The 19,142-nt window shown below is 38.4% G+C and overlaps 2 protein-coding genes across 2 annotated transcripts; both read right to left on the reverse strand.

The window, feature by feature from the left end:
• Positions 1-6,446: 6,446 nt before the first annotated feature.
• Positions 6,447-7,326, reverse strand: LOC106060618 (uncharacterized; the record flags this gene model as incomplete). Its single annotated transcript, XM_056033923.1, has 2 exons — positions 6,447-6,816; positions 7,314-7,326. Coding segments are annotated over 2 exons (348 nt in total), but the record flags the coding sequence as incomplete, so codon positions are not given.
• Positions 7,327-13,999: 6,673 nt separating this feature from the next.
• LOC129926825 (uncharacterized) lies at positions 14,000-18,303 on the reverse strand. The gene is made up of 2 exons (XM_056033178.1): positions 18,070-18,303; positions 14,000-14,714 (listed from the first exon to the last, which is right to left on the reverse strand). The coding sequence occupies exons 1-2, from the start codon at positions 18,110-18,112 to the stop codon at positions 14,044-14,046; spliced, it is 714 nt and encodes a 237-aa protein (XP_055889153.1). The 5' UTR covers positions 18,113-18,303; the 3' UTR covers positions 14,000-14,043.
• Positions 18,304-19,142: the final 839 nt, after the last annotated feature.

The following is a 19,142-nucleotide window of genomic DNA, read 5'->3' on the forward strand; positions in this document are numbered from 1 at the left end:
ATAGAAGCAAGGGGGAGAACTCGATAGTGAAAGCAAGGCATCGCAGGCATTGGGAGAGATAGTATAACTGAGTGAGATAAACCGCTAGACTGATTGAGAGGACTCGAATTCTGATGTTTTTAATAATTAAAATAATTAGCTTAGTACCTACAGGTAAGAAAACCTTCTGCCCGAGAACTCTTCACTCCCCCCCCCCCCCAATTTCGTTAAAAGTTAAGTGCATACTTTGTGCACCTTATGAATATTATTATTATTATAACTTTATATATTCAATATATTTATATATTCAATATTTACAGAAAGAATATCATAATGAAATTCCATCAAAGGCAAATGACAGAGAAGAAGGGAGAAAGAAGGTTGACAGATCCTGTGTAGTGCCCCAAAGGTCCAGAAGACCAAGGGATAGGAGAAAGTGAATGTAAAGCTAGATGTGAACCTGGTCTAACTGATGTCTTATAATGAGTATCTAATAGATCTAATTGCTTTGTCAATCTCTTATTCAAAGCCTCAAGGAAAAACACACTTCCGTCCCTTTGGTTGAGTGTTCTATGACTGTAGCGCATAACTATAGTTCACGCGATAGTATGAAAAACTACTTCTTTATTGTTCTTTTAAAATCTGTCCAACTTATGTACATACTAAATAGATTTTTTCTCTCTACAAAAAGTGAACATTTTTTTGTGTAAATGTAGTATTTAGTTTGAAAGAACTTACATAACTTAGCAATACAACTGTTAAAAAAAATATTTTTGAACAAAAATCTAAAACCATTTGCATAAATGTGTTAAAAGATGGTAAACTGGCTTCCTCTTACTAAAATGCCTACAACGTTTGTTACTATTAATAGTGAATAGTTGTAAAAATGGTGTATTTTATGAAAAAAAACTGTTTGCATAATAAATTTTAAAAATTAGATATTTCGCTTTCAGAAAAGAAATAGTAGCCGTTGCATCAGAACTTTGAATGATCTAAAATATCATGATGTCCGATTTTCATTTTCTCTTCTAGTTTCTGAGATCTAAACGGGACGGACGGACGGACAGACAGGCCACACAAAACTAATAGCGTCTTCTCCCCTTTCGGGGACCGCTAAAAAAGTCGAAAACGCTGAGACATCTGGTGACTAGAAATACACGGGACGGACAAACGGACAGACACAACTCATGTCCCTGCATGTCAGTCAAGGATGGGTCTCTTAAGTCACACCAGATGTTACTATGTCTGCACTGGGCGTAGCTTAATATGTAGGTCACAGCTTGGACTGCGTAGTCACCTGAAATACAGTGCTCCCCATTAATCTTCGGACTTGAAGACGAGCCTTATTATGTCATATGTCGTTATAGGTCGATAAAAAAATTGCACCAAGTCGATGCCAGTGGTTTGCACTTTTTTGTGCACCTTGACTTTCAAGTGATCGTTGCTCGAACTGTCGTTCTACGCCTTCATAATGGTCGTTTCTAGATGAGAGCTGAGCCTTGAATTCTCGAGTTTTTGGTTTCGCAGAACCTGCCAACTTGACTGTTTTCATTTTATTTTGGTAGCCGATAGCAATTTTTTAAAAAAATTTATCTTGCATAAAATACTCCTTCTTCCCTAGTGCTATTAGAGCATGGAATGGGTTGCCTGAGCTAGCCAGGAAAACCAGTGACTTGGCAGAATTTAAGTTATTGGTTAATATGCATGACTGAATGCATGACGCGTAGGACGTAATCATTTTCTTATTTTGAAGTAACGTCTGTATTATATAAGATAAGAAGAAAAGGCTCTAAGGCAAAATATAAAGAGGATAGGAGATAAGACGGTCGACGAATCTAGCAGACTAAGAGATAGGCAAAGGTTGCCAACAAATAGAATATACAAAATACTTCAAATTTATTTAAGGGGAAGGAAGAATGGCATCTTTACACCTATGTATTTGTCAATATTTTTAATACCATTTAGTAAATAATACATGAAAAAATTTTCAGCATTTTGATAATATTTTGGTGACATTGATTATCAAAAATACAAAAAAAAAATCACAATTTAGTGTTGCATTTAATCTTTTGATTAAGAAGATTATGTATCTATAAGTTGCAAAATAATAACTATGAGACGAGAGTTTTTTTGTTTTTTTTTATGTTTATTTACTAGATTTAGATCTAAAAATTAAATTATAATGTTACATAGGTTAGGGTTGAAAAAAAATAGCCTATACTTCTTTTAACTACTTTACAAAACAACGCCTAAATCCAACTTTCTACAAAAATGTTCACATTTTTTGTAGTGTTAAAAAGTCTCCATGTCTATCTAGCCTAGATATAGTATTGTTATAAACCTGGTGGTGGCACAGATGGGGGTAGTGGTGTGAGTGTAGTCAGCCGACGCAAATCGCCCCAGGCCAGCGCTAGACGAGCGGTCAACCGTGACGAGTTACGACGATCGGCCGAGACGAGTGTCAACAAGAAGGGTTCGGGAAGAATCGCCGTCGTGAACAGAGCTCATTAGCGTTACGAGAGTTGTAGTCATCTGACCACCTAGAAACGTCGAGCGGCGTTCTGTCCGGTTCTAGAAGTCCAGTAGGGACCATATATAAAGAGCGGAGGTGTCGCAGTCAAGACGGTTCAGAAAGCGGGTTCACGACAGGAGTTCAGAACACGGTTGACTACAGCACAGTTCAACGGTGTGGTTCTGTACGGAGCATTACGACGGTTCAGTGCGGAGTACTGTCAAGTACAGTTGAGTCGACTGGCGTCTTGATCTTGGTCTGTGATCGAGTCCGACACAACGAGCCCAAGTGTGTGAAGTCAGTCCCGAACTGTTGAACCCAGTGCAAGCCCGGAACGAGACGGAGAGGCCAGTGCAAGACTTGATATGGCGGAACGGTGTTATCGGAGAGATATTTGTTATCGCAGAGCTATTTGTACTGTTCTACGTGCTGCCAATTGTACAGTATTGGCTGTTATTTATGGACATTAAACCTTTACGTTATTTTGGAGCCCTGAGTTCTCAAGTTCTTTAAGTTGGTGGTGTATGGTGCAGTTTGCAGAGAGCCTGGATAGTGAGATTCGTAACAGTATATATAAGTCTATGGTTTATTTATTTTCTTTTTATTGATTCATGTCTTGTCAGGCTCACTATTGAATACATAGGCAAAGTTTTAACTTCATTCGAGAATTGGAAATGGAGAAAATAAAACATGTTCAACCTTTCTACGTTACAGACAGAGTGCGTTTGTATAAGTTTTGTGAAAAAAAAAACATTGCTAAACTATTCTCTACGCACTAAATACAACTTCCCATGTTGATGTACATTTTGAAAACGAATCTTCATTCTCACAGGAGTAGGTCGCCATTATAAAAGCGTTTGTAATTTAGAAGTGTATTTATTTACAACACTTATCATCATCAACATCATCATCTGTCCCTTGACTGTCGCCGTAGTGGGGACTGCGACAGTTCGAGTAACCAAATCTCTTTGCATTTCCCAGTCAGCAACAGTATATGAAGTCAGAGACCGGTCCTATGTGTTACATTGTCCTGCCAGTTTTTTTTCTCTTTGGATTGCCCTCTCTTCTAGTTCTCTCCCCTGTACTGTGTTAGATGACTTATGAGAGTGAATCAAGACCAAACCAGCTCAGCTTACAACGCTACACGCACGGAAATGTTATAAGTATTACAATCTAACAATGTTATAAGTATTACAATGTAACAATGTAAGAAGACTTCTCAACTCGGAAAGCTGATTGCCACTTGATAAACGTCACGTGACAGAATTGCATCGAAACTCTACGTCATCATGCACCAAGAGTCTGCTTTGGGGAGAAGTTTTTCTTTTATGCGCATGCGTGACATTCATGACATCTGGCTTCCGACTTCTCGACTAAACAACATTCTGAATAAATATGAGCAGCTTTACTAAACATTGGTTAACTTGTAAGGAACATAATTATGTGTTTACAAACATGATTAGATTGAGTTTTACGTCACATGACCTAAGTTGCTGAAATATCGTGATGTTGACATAAGGAGTTCTGGATCCTTTAAACACGAATGCCTTCTTTTTGGCCTCCTTCTATGGATCATCACATGGAAATGAGATGAATGCCTGGGCGTTAGCTGTGGTCGGAACGATGTCGCCAACACATTAGTTCCCCCCCCCCCCTCTCTCCACGCAGCTGATGTATCCAAAGGAACGGCAGTGCCGATACAGTTTGGGGTCAGCGGCGTCGCAGGTTCTGCCAGGGTATAACACTGGGTGCTGCAAACTGCTTTAGGGTTGTTGACTCCCGAAGCCTCCCCATCATATACACTTTTGTAAATGGTTTAGTCGTCTCTTTAAAGTAGATCCTTTTAATATAAAGAAAGTCACACTCTCTCTTTTTTTTTTATTTCTCTTTCTGTCTGCCATTCTCTATATCACTCTCTTTTTCTGGTGTTCTTTTTATGCTCATTTTCTCTTTCACTATTTTCTTCTCTATTTTTAATTTAAGCCAAATTTCTTCGTTCTCTCTTTTTCTTATTGTCTCTTTGTATGTCGCTCTTTTTTTCTTCCTAGTTGTTTTCTATCTCTCTTTTTATTCTCTTTCTCGTATATCTCTCTCTGTTTCTCTTGTTTTCCTGCCCTCTCTAACACCTGTCTTTCGCTTTCTCTTTCTTGTTTTTCATTCTTGATCTCTCTTAAGTCTCTCTATCTTTGATAACTCTCTCTCTCTCTACTATTCCTTTCTCTTTTTTCTTTGTTGTTCACGTTCTCTTTGCCTTTAATTAATTACTTCTCTTTATTTCTCTCGTTCTCTTTATTTCTCCATTTCGTTCACTTTTCTTTAACTCTCTAATGTTCTTTCGATCTTTCTCTTTTTTTTTTGTCTCTCTACTTTATTCTCCCTCTAGAAATTTTTCTTACTTCAAGTTTAAAATCTTTCTTTTTTCTCACTCTCTTACTTTTAATTACTTCTCATTTCTCTTTTCTTCCTTTTTGTTAAGGGTGTGATTGAGAGGGGAGATAACACACTATTTGATAAAGACCCTTGGTTAACTACCTTTAGTATCGGGTTAGCCTGACAATGCCTTCTGTATCCTTATGTTAAGTGTTTGAAATCAAGATCGAATCTTTTAATTGAATCCAATACCTCCTCAACCCCCTCCCAAATTGTTAGATCTTTTCCTTGGAACACGACGAAGATTTCTGTAAGTAAGTGATGGCTCGTACTGCCTTTTGAGACAAAGTGCCTAGTGATTGATTCGTTTTGTTTTGTTTCAGACTTTCTTATTTTGTCTGTCGACTGTCTTTATGTCTGTCTGTTCCACAGTTACTAATTATGAACGTTATACAGCTTTCTAGATTAAACGAGATGATGTCTAATCGATAATCCTTTTCAAGTTTTCTGATGAGAACACATAGAATTGCAGTAAGAACTCATTTGAGCTGAAAGCAATCATTTTGCCTGACAGTGTTTCAAGTTTAGATTTCCAGATTTTTTAGCTTTAATTAATACTCATTTATGGGGCTGACTTTCTGTGTATTTCTTGATACACTATTCTGTCAAATACTTAAACGAAAACAATTTGTTTTATTTCAGCTTAAAATCCTTTTCGAAAATTTAATTCGGAAATTTATTGTAACGTTTAAATACAAATGTAAACTGACTTTTTGTTTTTGTTAGTTTCACAGACGTTTTTGGCTTTAGAAGTTGAAACGTTGGTATTTTATATTTCGTTATTTGATACTTGTGTATTTGATACTTGGGTATTTGATACTTGTGTATTTGATACTTGGGTATTGAATATTTGGGAATATGAGATAGCTAATTTGATACTTGGGCTTTTAATACTCGGGTATTTGATACTTGGGTATTTAATTTTTGTCTATTTGATACTTGGGTATTTTATACTTAGGTATTTAATATTTGGGAATATAAGATAGGTGATTTGATACTTGGGCTTTTAATAATCGGGTATTTGATACTTGGGTCTTTAATACTCGGGTTTTTGATACTTGGGTATTTAATACTTGGGAATTTGATACTTAGGTATTTAATATTGGGGAACATGAGATAGGTAATTTGATACTTGGGTCTTTAGTACTCGGGTATTTGATACTAGGGTATTTTATACTGGTTATCTAAGATTGGGAAACTACAGCTCAATTTATTTTTGAATTCACGCACGTTAAGAATTAATGTATGCTTCTTTATTTTGTAGTATATTTAGAAATAATATTCCTTTAGAGTAATACAGATGTGAGACTTATATCATTAATTGTCTTATCTATCACTTTTAAATAATTAAAACGGCTCTTTTTTATAGATGCTGTCATATTACATTTTCTCCCATGGATTAGTCCCAACACGATTATAAGTTGTATGAGCTTTGCTTATTCTCACTATTGAGTGTAAAATTAAATGTAACTTGTATGCATTTCAACTAGTAGAAATATAAAGAATGATAAAAAAATTGTTTGATTTTAAATACATATTTATTCAACAACTGTCTTCAGGTTAAGCAGTGCAATCGTACAACCAATATGGATATGCGGTGGTTGTAGCTAAGACTCGTCTTGGAGTAGTTAACAAAGCTTTTGTTGTTGGCGCTGGGGATGACAGTTTCTGTGTCAGTGGTGCTCTTGGAGTAGTGAGTACCACCTGACGGACTGGTCTGAACTCATCCCCTTGTGGCGGCTGGTCATCATCAGGGGGTGGTGGTCTAAAGTCACCTTCTGGAAGAGGAGGAAACTCATCATCTAGAGGAGGAGGAGGCGGTAGTTCATCTCCTTGAGGCGGGGGAGGTAGTCCATCTCCTAGAGGTGTAGGCGGGGGAGGTAGTCCATCTCCTTGAGGTGGAGGCGGGGGAGGTCTGGCTAAAATAAAATAAAACGCAATCCAGTATAAGAAAAAACCTACACTAAGACTGGACATACTCATGCCAATGTTTAAAATAAAAGAACGCTAAAGTTGCTACTAGCATTATCGCAAAGCTCTTTTCCATCAACATCAACATCTAAGGCGAGCAAAGTCAATTTTTTTAAAAATTCAATCGCCCAACGATGTGTACATTTGTGAAAAGAAAGAGATAAAAGGAATCGATAAGAGCGATGATAGTAATCCAGCAAGAAGAGAATATCTACTATGACACATAGATATTTACTATATTATCTTTTGAAAGCCAAATACATTTTTAAAGGAATATAGCTATACGAGCGACCCGAGGCGTAGCATACGCCGCTATTTAGTGACGGGTGAACACCTCCTGAAAGACACAGTTGTTCAAATGGGGTGGGTGGTTGGGCGACCTAGAGAATTATATATACAGGTAATATTATTTGTTCTCTTCCCCCCCCCCTCCTTTTTTTTTTCTAAGCTGCGCTCTCTGTCGCCGCGAAAGTTACGTGGGGTTACTAGTTCGTTCGACTTGCAGAAATAAAAAAGTTATCTTTCCATGACTTTTTTCATCGAGGGTTAGAGAATCGGCGTGCGTGCGTCTTGTCCCGCATGGTTGCTTGACGTAGATAATTATATATAGAGAGATAGATATTCATATTTCTTTAGTTAGAAACAGATATTTGCAGCCGCGTCTAACTCTTTAGAGTTACAATCTCCAAACACATGTCATCTCATGGTATTAGATACATCAAAGTAAACTGAAGTTTCCCTTTCAGACCTTGCGATTTATGGACAGATGATGTTAAGGTCATCTGTTTCCTTTTCAGACCTTGCGATTTATTGGGCAGATGATGTTAAGGTCATCCGTTTCCTTTTCAGACCTTGCGATTTATTGGGCAGATGATGTTAAGGTCATCTGTTTCCTTTTCAGACCTTGCGATTTATGGGGCAGATGATGTTAAGGTCATCCGTTTCCTTTTCAGACCTTGCGATTTATGGGGCAGATGATGTTAAGGTCATCCGTTTCCTTTTCAGACCTTGCGATTTATGGGGCAGATGATGTTAAGGTCATCCGTTTCCTTTTCAGACCTTGCGATTTATGGGGCAGATGATGTTAAGGTCATCCGTTTCCTTTTCAGACCTTGCGATTTATGGGGCAGATGATGTTAAGGTCATCTGTTTCCATAACCAATGGTTAACGACCAGGGCGTCATGTGGCCAGCACAATGATCAACCGCCTTTACTTTCCCCATCTAAATTCAGGTGCCCATTAGAGTTGGGTGCTCTCAGGGGCGCTCTCAGGGGCGGCCTAAAAATCCCGAAATTAAAAATCTTCGTCTTCAACGAGATTCCAACCCAGGTTCCGAAGCCAAGCGCTTAACCACTCAGCCACCGCGCGCGCCCCTAATTAGATACATAAGATTTTGTTAATTTATACAAGTAATTGTTACACTTTAGTGTTCATCTTTAATTTTTACACAAAGTATCAAACATTAGTTTTAAGGTTAGAATTGTAGACGAAAATAAAATTTAATTTTATAAACATCGCGCGTCTTGTTGCCTCTGCAGCTTGACGTTACGCAAAACTAGAAGTTACATTTGGTTTATTGGAAGAATTGAAAATTGTGCAAGCACCGTGAAATTTGTGTAAACGACTCACCCAAACTCAGAGCCACAGAGGCGAGAAGAACAAAGATGAGCTTCATCTTCAAGTGTTGATGAGAGGATCTACCAACTCACTGTTTACACGATCGTACTGAGTCCTAGAACTAAGTTTGTATTGGGGAGGGTCTACCAGCTTACCGTTTATATATACACTAAGATAGTACTGAGTCCTAGAACCAAGTTTGTTATTTCATAGTTACATATGGTCCTTTCTCATGTCAGTAGCGCAGTTGAATAAATAAGTTTAACACTCAAGTTTGTTCTGTTAGCTGTTGGTACTATTACTTGATAATTACTTTACTATATACTACTCGCAGGTTCAATTATATTACAATACAAAACACAACAAATATACTTGAAAAACAGCAGTGGCGTAGCTAGGGTGGGGGGAGGAGGGGGAGAATTTGAAAATCCCCATGGGCCCCCACTTGAGGGGGTCCCAAAATAAGTGTTTTTTTACATAAAAAAATTAAATATTAAAAAAAATGTAGGGCCCCCAAAGATGTCAAGCCCCCCTTGGCCCCCCAAAACGATGCAAAATTCCTAGCTACGCCCCTGAAAAACAGCTTGTTGAACAGCACACATATTACATAGATAAAGGAAGCGCTAGATACGATGCACATTTTCTGTGCGAGAAAATAAATTAAATGTAACGAAATGGGACACTGCACTGACCAGTGACCCTCCGATAAGGCAGCTCCGCCTTGCAACAACGCAGTGCTAAGCGAACTAGCCAGATATCCAAAAAAAACATTTTTTTTTGTAATCTACCATTTGTAAGTATTCGATTGCCACCCAAAAGTCAATAGTCACATTTATTTATTTATTTACAGATGAAGGGTTGTCGTCCAACGATTTGCAGTTTCGCTATAACAATTATATATATCTAAGCGTAAGGTCCTAATATTAGATCTATCAACTATGTTTCAAGGGCATGTTGTTATTGTAAAATGTTTGTAAAATGTTTTACATAATTCGGATGTTCCTTCAGAGTTGAAGATAGTTTACTTCCTAGTCCAAACCTCCCGCAGGACGACGGGGGATGGGAGCGGGCAGGGTTTGAATCCGGGACCATCGATAAATACAAACGACAGTCCAGCGCGCAAACCACACGACCAGGCAGCCATCCTGTGCATTTATGCGCATTCTACCCTAAGCTTTGGAGGCGTGGTGGCTGAGTGGTAAAGTGCTTGGTTCTCGAACTGAGGCGTACCGGGCTCGAATCCTGGGATTTTTAATTTCAAGATATTTAGGGCGGCCACCCAGCTCTAGTGGGTACATTGTTGGGGAAAGGTAAAGGCGTTCGGTCATTGTGCTGGTCACATGACACCCTCGTTAAATGTGGGCCACAGAAACAAATGGCCCTTATATCATCTCCCACATAGATCGCAATGTCTGAAAAAGGTGTTTTAATTTTTTTGTACCCTAAACGTCATAATTCTGCTTGCCACGTCACTATGTCTGCTGTCTGTAAGCTAATGGTCATACTTCTAATATTTAGATTACTGTAAACATATAATGCACTTATTCTCTAAAACCTAATACATCTACGTCAAGACGTGGTCATAAGAGATTTTAAGTCGTACTCATATAAAAAATTGTCATAATAGTTTCAACCCTTGCTTACACTATAAGATTTTCATCAATGAAATAATTTAAAATAAAACCTGATTTAGAATTTTTACGATAAATTAGGATATATTAGGATATCTTTAAAAAATTGTTAATTCTCTGCCACTGGTCGGATCTAGATTTCTTAGCAGAGTTTAGTCATGGATTAACATGCATGACTAGATTGAAGTAACGTCTTTAATATATAAGATAAGAGAACTCTCAGGAGTTTTCTGATGATTTGCCAGTTCTGCAGCTTGCAGGTAGTCAAGTTGTTCAGGGCCCCAGAGAAGATATCGGCCACGTCACTTCTCATGACCGATTGGGTGACCACACTTTGTCACCAGTGTATCTATAATACAGAAATGCCCTTGTACCTTAGCGAACTGATCACTCCATATGAGAGTCCTGTGCAAAATACTGTTGCCACATTTCTCCCTTAAAAGCTACGGTCTGCGGGCTTTTTCAGCGCACGGACCAAAGGTTTGGAATTCACTCCCCATCGATCTCAGACAGACAACATGCTACACTACATTCTAGAAGAACCTTAAGACCCATCTGTTCAATATTTTTTCATAAGTTTGTTATTTTAGCTCTTTTGGTTATGTTTGTAATGTTATCACAGCGCCATGAGCCTACATTTTGTAAATTAAAGTATTATTATTATACTCAAGTCACCGTCAACTTTTGTAGTTGAGTAGCAACTTACCCGCGGGCCATGGTGGGAGAACTGGCGAAGTGGTCTTATACAAACTAAAAGGTTGAGCGTGACTTTGAAAAAAACTTTATAAAATTCATTCTGAATCAACTTGTTTCATTTCATTTACTTATCTTTTTTTTTTACAAGTAAAATGACATGGCACCAGGGCCGGTCCTAGCTATTGCGGGGCCCTATGCGAAACTGATTGCGCGGGGCCTAGTCTGTATGGGAATAAGAATAATAAGTGAAAATTAAAATTTCCATAAGAAAAAATTCGACTTTGAATTTTATTCATTCTTTACTAAGTTAAAAATTGCGATCTGTACTTTACGAACCTTGTAACCAATGGTATACTTATATGCTAGTGACTATAAAAGTAAATAAAGTATTCGAACTACCGATGAAAGTAAAAATTCGCCCGATTATTACATTTTATTACATGAAAGCTGACAATGCCTTTTTTCTTTTATCGCGCGTAGGATTGGCGTTTTTCCGCAATGAATGACACCCACAAATGACAATTTGTCTATTTTTCTGGAGATTTTAAAGAGTTTTCAGGAGATTTTAATAAATTCAGGAGATTTCCAGGAATTTTTCATATATATTTTGCAATTTAATAATTACACATTGAATTAGCGCGGGTCCTATGAAAGCGCGGGGCCCACTGCGACCGCATAGGTTACAGTGGCCTAAGACCGGCCCTGCATGGCACTCACTGATTTTAATTCATTTTAACGAGTAGTGCATGTTTCATATTAACAAACACATGTTTTTTTTAGATCTTATTCCATTACACAATTGTAAATTTCCTAAACAATTTTATCACGAAACATTCTACATGAGATTATGAAGACAAATGATGCGCATGAATTTTTCTTTTTGACCTATATGTCTTGACCTTAGAGACTCGCAGACATACACATTTATAGGACACAACATAAAGAGTTCATTCAGCGACTACACACAGGCATCTTGGTCCTTTTCATGTTCCCTGATCAATGAGTGGCGTTGATATAGTCTGACCGAGTGAGGTACGAACGAGTTTTTGTATCGCTCTGTTCTTGTTTTGATTGACAGCAGTCTCCCACTTCGCGACGACCTGACGTAGTTCTGATGGAGCGGGTGGCCGTTGTCTTCCAAGATTTTTTTTTTTCCTTAGACACTTTTGTTCAAAAAGTTTCTTTAAATGTGATAATTTTGAGAGTCTATTTTTTGATGCCTTTTTATGATGTTTAATAGACGTCGCAACAGTTCAGATGAAGCGTTGCCTTGCCAACAAGTTATTCCGTATGTTAGCAGATTTTGTATGGTCGCGTCGTTAAAAGTATCTAGGGTCTTCTTGTTTAGTTTAAAGCTATTGAGTTTGTATAGAAAAAATAGAGGCCGAGCTGTTTTCTTTGTCAAGGTGGTCTTCCCATGACACATAAACTATATCTTTCTCCATTCCTGTCTTTTGCCCTGTATAGAATCTCAATAACTGGCCCGTCCATTCTCTTATGAAGTCTTCCCATCGCTTTCTTTGTCTAAATCTTCATTTTTGCCTGGTACTGTTCCCTGAAGGAAAGTCTTTGCAAGCTCTAAGGACCTTGTGATAGGGTCATAGAGTTTTAGTTTGCGTTTTTTTTTTGGACAGTAGTTACTAGGTCATCACTTTCCTAATACAGCTTTTAAAATATTTCATTAAGCACCTTACCATAAGCAGGAGGCGAGGTGGTTGAGTGCTAAAATGCTTGTCTTCCTAACGGGATGGTGTCCCGGGTTCGAATCCAGGTGAAGGCTGCAATTTTGAATTTAGGAATTTTTACGACGCCCCTGAGTCCACCCAACTTTAATGGTTACCTGACATTAGTTGACAAAAGTAAAAGGCAGTTGGTTATTGTACTGATTGTACTGGCCACATGGGACCCTCGTCAACTTTGGGCTAACAGATGACCTTTCCCTCATATATATTATAAGCACAGATATTGAGTCCGGCAGAAATGTGTCACTTATAGGAGTAAAAGGCGAGTAACTGGCGCCTAAACCAGTAACCTTCGGGCAGGAACGGCTCGTTTGCTATGAACTGCTACTCCTTACCGCTATACTCAAATACGGAAAAGAATTCGGGAGTCAACCCTGAGGAAAAATCAGGAGCCGGCGACCCTTGGGCAGTTAACAGCACAGAGTGCTACACCCTGTCAGAGCCTGAGACATCGCTAACCCCCAACTGTATTTGTCTTTTTTTTTTTGGGGGGGGGGGAATACATCAGCAGCGTAGAGAGGAGGGGGGGGGGGTTGGCTGCTGTGCCAACGACATCGTTCCGATCACAGCTAATGCCCAGGCATTCATTTCCATGGCATGATCCATACTTGATTTTCGGTTTCAGGAGGTTATGGTAAAAGTTTTCCTTGCGTTAGCTTTAAGACTCATTTCATGATTACCATTCATTAGCTAGTTCTTAATATCTCACACAGTGTGCTTATAGTTTTTGGATTATGGGATATGGGATGTGTTTGAGAAACAGAAGGTTGGTTTAAAGAGAGGAAGTTTAGTTACACAATTTAATCCCCTTTTTTTTTTCATCTTCTAATAGAATTATGACTGTTTTTGTTTTATAGTTCTGTGTGCTGTTAACAAGAATAAAATAAGCTGTGTATTAAAAATGTAATAATTATTGTTATCTTTTATGTCGTAATTCCGGCACAAGGCACTCGTCATTTGAGTGAAGTGGCGACAGAACACCTCATGAGATTCGCGGGACAGGGCCCAAGACAAGATGAAGCTGTTTCCCGAAAACAGCCCTACCATGGAAGAAAGCGAAATGGCTGTCCACGTATAACACCGCATCTTCCTTAAAGGCCTAAAAATTCGAAAGTCACTAAGAATAAGACAAGATTACTTTTTTTGGTCCAAACAAACGAAAATTCAGTTTGTCAATATCCCACTTCATCATTATTACTATACCAAGAACTCTAAAGACGCAAACACAAAGAACATATAGATCTACAATATTTCCTTCATTCGTGGGAGTCGCATGTGGCCTATCTGTATAAAGTTGACACGGGACATTTATTACGGACATAACAAAACAGATAAAACATCAGTAACGGTCATCTCGTCGAGGAAATTGCAAGTGTGATTTGAGATGAGAACAATAAAAGTGATTAAATAATAAGCGACCTAATGTTGACTAGATATATTTTTATTTTTCTGTTATAATTTTAGTCAATAAGTGCATGCATATAACCAATATGGATATGCGGTGGTTGTAGCTAAGACTTGTCTTGGTGTAGTTAAAAAAGTTTTTGTTGTTGGCGCTGGGGATGACAGTTTCTGTGTGGTCAGTGGAGCTCTTGGAGTGGTGAGTACCACCTGACGGACTGGTCTGACCTCATCCTCTTGTGGCGGCTGGTCATCATCAAGGGGTGTTGGTCTAAACTCTCCTTCTGGAGCAGGAGGAGGGGGTAGTTCGTCTCTAAGAGGTGGGAGAGGTAATCTCTCTCCCCGAGGTGGAGGTGGTGGTCTAAACTCATCTTCTATAAGAGGAAACTCTTCATCTTGAGGAGGAGGCGGTAGTTCGTCTCTAAGAGGTGGCAGAGGTAATCTCTCTCCTCGAGGTGGAGGTGGGAGAGGTAATCTCTCTCCCCGAGGTGGAGGTGGTGGTCTAAACTCATCTTCTATAACAGGAAACTCTTCATCTTGAGGAAGAGGCGGTAGTTCGTCTCCAAGAGGTGGGAGAGGTAATCTCTCTCCTCGAGGTGGAGGTGGGAGAGGTAATCTCTCTCCTCGAGGTGGGGGTGGTGGTCTAAACTCATCTTCAAGAGGAGGGGGAGACTCTCCTTCTGGAGGAGGTGGAGGAGGCGGTAGATCGTCTTCAGGAGGCGGTGGAGGCCTTGCTAAAATAAAAAAATAAAAAAGTTTTGCCATGTCAGAAAACAGATTAAGCAAAGATACGTTACAAAAACACTTAAATATGAACAAGACTTTTAAAAAAAAATCTCAACGATATATAGAGTGAAGCTCATAGATCGCAATCATCAGAAGTTGTTTTTTTTTTGTTTTCTATTTAGGTAAAAATGTAAAGTTTTGTGTCCTGTTCTTAGTTGTAAGATTGCCGATTGCTTTTTGCGGGCGAAGAAGTTGGCACTGTCCAGTTAGTTGTTTTTTACCATCTACGTTTGTCCTTGGCAGCTGCCTCGTTCTGAAGCCACCTGCAACCAGGTGCACTATTCTATGTCAGTTAAAGCAAATAGCCGCTTCAGCTGGTCTTTAAAGTGTTTCCTTGGAGCACCTCTGTTACGTCGACCACCTTTCAACTTACCTAAAACGACTGCGTTTGACATACGTTCGTCGCCCATACATGCCATGCAATAAGATATTCTTAAAACTATATGTTAATTTTTTTTTATTTGGCAACAATGACGTTTATTTTGTTTACTTTATTGTGAAATCTCCAAAAGTGATTTTTTTGTTACCTTTACCTATCCCTTAGTCTGTTGGAACGTTAGGGCACCAAGTAGGGTTCATTGAAATCAAGCAAGATCTTCAAATATTGCCATAGATTTTTAGCTTGCGTTTTTTTTTACTATAGTTAGCAGGTCATCATAGGGTCGAATCGCTGCAGTAACCCTGTCTCTTATCTTTTGGTTTGTGATGCGGTCTTTATATGTGATACCTAGGATCCTTCTGTAGCATCTCAATTCCATTGCTAGGATCCTCCTCTCTAGCTCAAAAGGGATAGGACTGACTAAATAAACAAAACATTTTTTTTGCCTCCCCTTTTCATTGTTATCTTTATAGCTTTTAATTTCAAAGACTAACATGCACACTGTTTGATGTTAACATCAATGTTGTTTACATGTTACTATGATAATATCCGTATAAATAAAAGTTGACCTAATGTCCGCTAAAACTGACGAAAGAAGGTGTTGAAATCAAATGGTGCAGACATTAAGGCTGCACTTTTGTTTTACTAAGCGTATTGATGTAGAGAAGATCTAACGAATAATAAAGATTAGTAATACAATAACAACGACAATGTCTTAGACTCAGAGGTATCACAGCTAACGTAGTGTTTCACGCGACTACGCAATCCAGCTTCTTTCCTCTATGCAAGTCAGGTCGAAATGGCGCCTGAACAATATATCTTACAAGATAAACTCGAATGTACGAGCAGTGGCGTCACTAGGGTGGTGCGGTCCGAACCGGCTGACACCCTTTGGGGTGGTGACACCCAAATGAAAAAGATGAGCTTTTGGAATAACTAACAATTTTTTAAAAAAGTGTCAGTGGCTAAATATTGAAAGCTGTTATTCACAAGTGAAAAATAGATCTATATAAATTCATAAAAAAATTCGGCTAAACATAAAATTCTATCTTCATCATCATAAAACTCCATTTGTGTGAGGGCTTAAGAGGCTTAAATCCTCTCTTGCTAAAGCCCTGGAGAGAAACCCTGTTGTTTTGCGTAGTGAATACATGTCACCATACAGGTCGAGAATTTTGGGTTTCCCAGACCTGTCGAGACGGAGATCAGCAAGTCTGGGGCAGAGAAACAGAATACGAGGCACGGTTTCCTCTTCTTCCTCTTCCTCTTCCCGCCGCAGCGGGGGCAGAATGAGTCAAAATGTGGCCGTAGCCGAGATAAATATGAGCCAACAGGACAGTGGCCTGTCCTGCACTGTGCTATAATAGCTTACTCAGGTTTGGACAGCCTCCACCACGGGGAAGTGCGGTCAGGGCGCCTCATGCGCTCCTAAATCTGTGGGCTCTTTGGGACTTATCCCAGCACTCAAACCACTTTTCCACTTCTGTTTTTTTAAATTATAGCTAGAGTATGGTGGAAACTTAGAGCCTGTTCAGTGGGTAGAATTAGCCCTTCTTGATGGGCCAAGGAGTCTGCAATAGTGTTACCAGTCACACCTATATGTCTCGGTAACCCACTGCATTATTACAGGGGTGCCATAGCGTTGCTTTATGTTGTGTGATCGATATTGGGGGGCCATGGTCCAGGGCCTTGCAAAGCCTGTAGTACAGGTTTTGAGTCAGTGACCACAATAATCTGTGTTGCCCTCAAATGTCCCTCGCCGAGTTGAGAGTCAATGACTTTTAAGGCTTCACAGACCGCCATGGCATCCGAATCAAAACTACAAACACTATCACATGGTCCAAAGATTTTGACTGCGTCAGAGCCAAGAAAGTCGATGTATGCTCCATAGCCTGCCCTTCCAGAATCTATCGATGCCGACCCATCAGTATATGTAAAAATGGCACTTGGCCTGAAAGCGTTAATGGTTTCCAGTGCTAGAATTTGAAGATCGTTATATGAAGGAATGAAATTCTATAAAAATGACCAAAAGTTACATCTTAGTTTATATCAAAAGTAAAAGTAAAACCTTATTTTAAGCTGTATATCAGTTGCATATATATAAACACTTTGCTTTTAAAATCGTTGTACCGAAGCTATTGAAATAGTAGCTAGCATCTTAACATCAGGATGCCAACCAATAGTCACTGTTTGAGAAAGTACAAGATCATTCCTACATAAAATATTACTACAATCTCACATATAAATTGTGTAGAAATGGAAATTAAATAAGTGGCGAGTGAGATTTCTAAAGATGATACTGTGATTTTAGAAGTTGACTGTAAAAGATACTGTAGCCAATATGAAGGAAATGTTACACTGAGTCAGTCGAATGATAGAGACTTCAATAGTTTAGTGTTTTTTTTTTCTTCTTGTCATGTACCAATTTCATATATATTGCGAAGAAAATGGTCTCAGGCAAAAGGGAAAGTACTCCAGTTCCATGGTTCTGATGCCTCCTGTTGGGGATGATTTACTCACTTTATATCAAGAAATTGTATTGTTTTTTTATTGTCGACTATTTTCAACCATTTCTATAGAAATGAAATATAAATTACTAACTTCATATATTGATTGGAATAAAGTCTGAAATTGGAATATCAAAAGAAGTATGAAGAAACGTCTTCAGGGTTGGAAAATTGGAAAACAAGTGCATTCAGTTATAACTACAATTTGACAAGGAAGTCCTTGCTATGATTGATGTAAAGAAGTAAAACAATGGAAGTAAATATTGCACAGATTGTTTCTATCAAACTTAATAGTTGACATTTCGTGTTTCCATTATTCTTTATATACAGGACAGATGGGCCTACTAGGGCCTACTATGGGTTAATGGAAATGCGAAAAATATGAATAGAACATTATATCATTTCCAAATTACTTACCAAAACTCAGCGCCACAATGGCGAGAACCAAGAAGAGCTTCATCTTCAAGGGTTGATAGGAGAGTCTACCAACACACGGTTTATATATACACTTTGTAAGTGTTAGGTTTAAGAATCAAGTTTGTTACATCATATTTGCACATATCGTTTCATTATGTCTCTAGAGCAGTTGAATAAACAAATCTAACTCTCCCGCATCACGATAGTGTTGAAACAGCTTGGTCAGGTCATACTTTATTAATTGCATACCTGATATTGTGTTATTGCTTACTTGACGCAATACGATTTTCATCTATAAAATAATCAACGCCTTTAAAAAAACATCGACAACAAAACGTCATTGCTATTTTTAAACTAATCTTGCTTAAAATTATCATTAAGATATTATGAAAGAAAACTATCTGGAGAGCTCCCTGATTTGGAAACCACTGTGTAGTTCATCTCATATATTGGTCTAGCCATCTGAACGCTCCAACATAAAGATGAGAACGAATAAGAAGAAGAAGACAAATTATAATATCAAATGTCTTAAAGTTTTTTCTCTGACAATTCCAGGATCTAGATCGGTTAGATATTTTGTAGTCCCATCAATAGAGTCCACTGATGAATTTTTAAATGATGTGGCAGGTCTTCAGCGGAAACGAAAATCTCTAACTATGGTTGGTTGAAATGTCTTTGAGGTCAAATTTGCACCAATACTTTATGCTGATGTCGATGATAATAGCAGAATTCTGTCATTTGTCTTGTGTTGGGTGTCCCGTTACTGTTGAGCTGGTTCATTTTGTTAAATGTGAATCTATCAAACACCAGTTATTAAGAGCGAAATATTCGCTTTGTCAAAGTTTGGTCAGCTGTGTTAAGTAGTAATTTTGTTAAGAAGTAATTTTGTTACCTACCAAAAACGTTGTCATTGAGAGCGCAAACAAATATTCTGTTCTCAAACTGTTTTTGAAAGTGCTGCTCTTCTAAAAGTTCTGCACTGTCTTGTTACTATCCACTTGTCAACGATACGATGAAGGGACATGAGTCCATCATAGCTCATCATAGTTTGCTCTGTCCTAAACTTGCTAAGA

The sequence above is a fragment of the Biomphalaria glabrata genome, chromosome 6 (genome assembly GCF_947242115.1).
Source record: "Biomphalaria glabrata chromosome 6, xgBioGlab47.1, whole genome shotgun sequence".
NCBI lineage: Eukaryota > Metazoa > Mollusca > Gastropoda > Planorbidae > Biomphalaria > Biomphalaria glabrata.